This window comes from Lolium perenne, chromosome 7, assembly GCF_019359855.2.
Source record: "Lolium perenne isolate Kyuss_39 chromosome 7, Kyuss_2.0, whole genome shotgun sequence".
NCBI lineage: Eukaryota > Viridiplantae > Streptophyta > Magnoliopsida > Poales > Poaceae > Lolium > Lolium perenne.
Genome location: NC_067250.2, coordinates 138,848,398 through 138,853,106, shown reverse-complemented (window position 1 = coordinate 138,853,106; position 4,709 = coordinate 138,848,398). Strand labels below are relative to the sequence as shown.

General features: G+C 42.6%; 1 protein-coding gene across 1 annotated transcript; it reads left to right on the top strand.

Annotated features, from left to right (window-relative positions):
• The first annotated feature begins 2,527 nt into the window (after nucleotides 1–2,527).
• LOC139833246 (uncharacterized) lies at nucleotides 2,528–3,524 on the top strand. Its single transcript, XM_071823472.1, has 2 exons — nucleotides 2,528–2,925; nucleotides 3,001–3,524. Exons 1-2 carry the CDS (start codon nucleotides 2,707–2,709, stop codon nucleotides 3,379–3,381), a joined length of 600 nt encoding a protein of 199 aa, XP_071679573.1. The 5' UTR covers nucleotides 2,528–2,706; the 3' UTR covers nucleotides 3,382–3,524.
• Nucleotides 3,525–4,709: the final 1,185 nt, after the last annotated feature.

Here is a 4,709-nt window from a genome sequence, read left to right as displayed (position 1 = left end):
TCATGAAATTCTTTAAAAAAAACCATGTATATTTGTATGGCATGTGTACAATTTTGCCACATACAGAGAGTGGAGTGAGTTTAGAGCAACTTATAAAAGGATTCCCTCTCACTCGCCTTCCTACATAGCGGCGGAGCTATGTTGAAGTCAGCCCCCTCCTCCCAAGCCCATTACCGTTTCTTAAAGGAATTCTGTATATCTAGCCCCTCCCCCCCTATGACCACATGCACACAACTTGCATTTCCTTCACGACAATGAGCAACTACTTTTTTTTTGCTGGTAAAATTGAATCTATATTAGACAGTAGGGATTAAAGTAGACTTGATTACAAGTACTTTGATTACAACCTGGTCTTGCTGGCTTACGCCAAATCAAATATTGTGGCATAGAGATACCTATCTTGTTCTCACATTATTGTTGGTACTCAACACCGTTGATTACTTCATATGCAACCTAGATATATGAGATATCTGGGAGGATAGGTGGTTGGGTACAACTACTTTTCGAGAATAATATCCGGCTTTGTACAATATTGTTCGTCATAAAGGAGATACCTTAAAGAAGGTGATGGAAACCTCTCCACCCTCTATGTTGTTTAGGCGTGATCTCATTGGCCCCAGGCTAGCTTCATGAAATTAATTGCTATTGCGATTAGCTTCAATCCAGCTGGTTCAGGGGGGCGATGAATTTCGTTGGAATCTTACCAGGAATGGTAAATTCTCGGTCAGTTCCATGTATAAAGCTTTAATCATACCTAGTCAACCGGTTGTTAATAACAAATCCGTCTGGAAGATGAAGATCCCTCTGAAAACAAAAGTATTTGCATGGTATCTTCATCGGGGTGTGATTCTCACTAAAGATAACCTTACCAAACGTAATTGACATGGCTGTACGAAATGTGTTTTTTGTCATGAATAAGAGACAATAAAATATATTTTCTTCAGTTGTCGAGTTGCTAGGTCTATATGGTCAATCATTCAGATAGGTTCAACCTTATATCCTCCCTGTAGCGTTGCAAATATTTTTGGCAATTGGTTGAACGGGGTTGACACTAGGTATAAAACGCTTATCAGGATGGGAGCGATTGTTGTTATATGGTCGCTTTGGTTATGTAGAAATGACAAGGTGTTTAATGACAAAAATTCTTCTCTCTTGCAGGTTGTTTACCGCGCTACGGCTTTGCCCCGTTCATGGTCGTCAATGCAGCGTTTGGAGGATCGCGACCTCTGTACGGAGGTGTCTACAAGATTGGAGAACACAACGAAGGAGTTTATTTTCCAACATGGGTGGCAACATAATAGACGTCTTCAGCCTTTTTAGGCTGTACCAATTTCTCTAGCGTTTATTTTTTTTGCGACTGTGAACTCTTTAGTTCGATCCTTTTGATACTTTGAACTGTTGTGTACATCTTAGTTATGCAGAGGCTGAGTGTAATACTTAAAACTTTGGAGTAATGAAGCACCCTTTATTCAAAAAAATGTGTGCTAGATATGTATCTGTTGATTTGTCACATGCTAATTTTCCTATGCTAGTTAATCTTGCGATCAGCCATGCCATGTCATTAGTATAGGTTAAATTAATTTTGAAATGCAAATAATTCAACAATTGGTTACTCCGATAAGATTTTCTGATTGTACCTTTTTTTAGCAAAATGATCAGATTTTATTGATCCTCTAATAATAAAGATATCTATCAAAACAAAAGACTACGTTGAAGACATTGAAGTCACCATTCATAGATCCACCTTTTAGGCATCATTTGTCCTCTAAAACTCGGACCAAAGAACTGCGAAAGACCATACCTCCAAACTGGACTCTCAAATGATTTAATTTTCACGTGTTTTCAAATCATATTGTACTAGTCATATACTTCTCTTGCTCTGTAGCCCTAAATATTTACGGCATGTTCAATGAACCAAGACACATTTATCTCCTACTCTCTCCTGAGCCTAATCAGTAATCACGTGTTGATGGGTAGCACAGAATGAATATAGTTTCAAGATGAACAAAAAATTTACAAGTTCAAATTTTGCTTAGACGACAAAAATGTATATGAAAATTTTGAAAATTTCAGATAAACTATTTTCAAATTTTGTTTCAGACAGAAAAGAACACCGGCCAGACTAATTTGTGAATCTTGATAAGTACGTAGTACGGAGCTGCGATTTTTTTTTAAATAATACACTTTTTAATATTAATTCCAGGAATAATAGCCGTTTTCAGCTAATTTCAGAAATAATACACCGTCCGGGTGGGGGAACCCGAATTTACAAAATCGGGTTTGAGGAACCCGAAATAAGGAAATCGGGGTTGGGGAACCCGAAATTAGGATTCTTCTGCGCCTTCTGCGCCGTGATGGAAAAAGAAAAATAAAAAAAGCATAAATCGGGGTAGTTGAACCCGAATTCTGAAAATCGGGCAAGATGAACCCGATATCTAATAATCGGGCAATTTGAACCCGACTTCAATAAATCGGGTTTATTGAACCCGAATTTCTGCCCCACGAAATTTTCCCTCCCGCCTTTGCCGCCACCCTTCCCGCCACTTCTTCCCGCCACTCTTTCCCGCCATCATCTCCCGCCACTATCTCCCGCTAAATTTTCCCGCCACACTGTCGAATTTTTGCCTATAAAAGCAGGCATCGCTACTCTGGATTGCACAAGTTGTTGTATCTCAATTTTATCCCGTTTGCTCACTCTTAGCCATCATGAGTGTGCCGTGCTCTGACCAGGAGTTTAGGCCGGTGAAGGCGAAGGCTGCAAGTTTACCCCCGGGTGTGACTGCGGAGCGTTGTTGGTGCGGCCGTGTTGCTAAGGTTAAGCAGGTGGAGGATTTCTCCGACTGGTTCGGCATGAAATTTTTCATGTGTGCGAGCTATGAGCATGATCCACCCCGTAGTTCAGCTTCGTCATCCACCAGGCCGCCGGTATGTTTCGACATAATTGTATGTTGGCTTAAATTTGTTTGTGAATTTGATTTAATCTTACTGTTTGTGTTGTAGTCTCCCCCGCCCCTATGCAAATGGTTTCACTGGATAGACACGGAGCAGCCGGATTGGGCGCGCGAGGAGGTTGAGGAGAAACAGCGCCGTGCGTGGGCAACGTTCTTTGAGGAGGAGCGTTGGGAAAAGGTTCGTGCTAATGAGAAAGCAGAGCGAGAGAGGCAGATACAGAAACTAAGGGCGGAACAAGCTCGTAACCGAGAGGTGAATCAGAAGAGGATGGATGATGAGGCTGCACGTAGGTTTGCAGACGAAGAGGTTCGCAGGGAGGCTCGTGAAGCGGAAAGGAAGAGACTAAGGGAAAGAGCTGCTGAAGCGCAAGCGGCAGAAGAACGCGGCGACAAGTCTGGAAAATGGCCACGGTGGACGCAGGGAAAGTAGTGTGATGTGTCGTATTGGCTATGTATCTTAATTTCAGTTGTATCTTAAATTCCGTTGTAGTGTCGTTGTATCTTAAATTCCGTTGTAGTGTCGTTGTATCTTAAATTCCGTTGTAGTGTCGTTGTATCTTAAATTCCGTTGTAGTGATAAATCCTATTTTTATTTCAGCTGCAATGTATCTTCATTTCTGTTTTAGTATTATTGTTTCCCGCCTAATTTTTCCCGCTCAGTTTTTTCCCGCCTTTTACCCCCGCCGTAATCTCCCGCCAATTTTTCCCGCTCACTTTTTTTCCGCCTTTTACTCCCGCCCTAATCTCCCGCCAGTTTTTCCCGCTCACCTTTTCCCGCCGAAAGTCGTCCCTTCTAGCCTATAAAAAACCCCCGGTGTTTCATTCTCGTTTTGATGTATTCTCTCGACAAGATGGATCCCCCATATAAGAATCCCCCCCATCTTTTCACCGAATCCATGGCCAAACCTCTTCTAGACGAGGCCCGCAAAGTGATGAGGGAGAGTAAGGTAGACACATTTGAGGAGTTCATCAGTAGCGACGCCTTGCTCCGTAAGGTGGGTAGGGAGTTTGAGAAATATTCTTATGGGTGGCCATTGAAGAAGATGCCTGCTCGCAGCCCACGGGAGATAAGGTGTGAGCTTATCAGGTTGAATGAGAAGTGGAAGTCACTAACTTGGAAGAATGAACGAGATAGGGAAAGAGATTACAACTTTCCATGGCTGTGGACGGTTGAGAGTGAGGACGACGATGATATCTTTGAGCCTAGCAGCAAGGCGAAGAAAGCTGCATCATCGAAGGGCAAGAGTGCCAAGTCCTCGAAGGGGAAGAGTGCTGCACCACCGGTCATCGACTCGGACGACGACTTCGAGCCTAGCACGAAGGCGAAGAATGCTGCATCGTCGAAGGGCAAGAGTGCCAAGTCCTCAAAGGGCAAGAGTGCTGCACCGCCAGTCGTCGATTCAGACGATGACTTCGAGCCTACCACCAAGGCCATGAAAGCTGCATCGTCGAAGGGCAAGGGAAAGGGTGTGCTGCGTTCTTAGTGTTTTAGTTATCAGTAATCATGGATCTTGTAGTATGTTGTAGCGGTGTTGTACCATTTAATATGTTAGCAGAGAGTTATGTTGTAGTAGTAAGTTGTATCTTAATTATCGCTTGAAGTTCAATATGAAATGTTTGTTAAATAGAAATAGTAGTCATACATGGCGCATACAAATAGTAGTCATACATGGTGCATACAAATAGTAGTCATACATGGTGCATACAAATAGTACTCATACATGGTGCATACAAACCGTTAGTCGATCATGAGGAAAT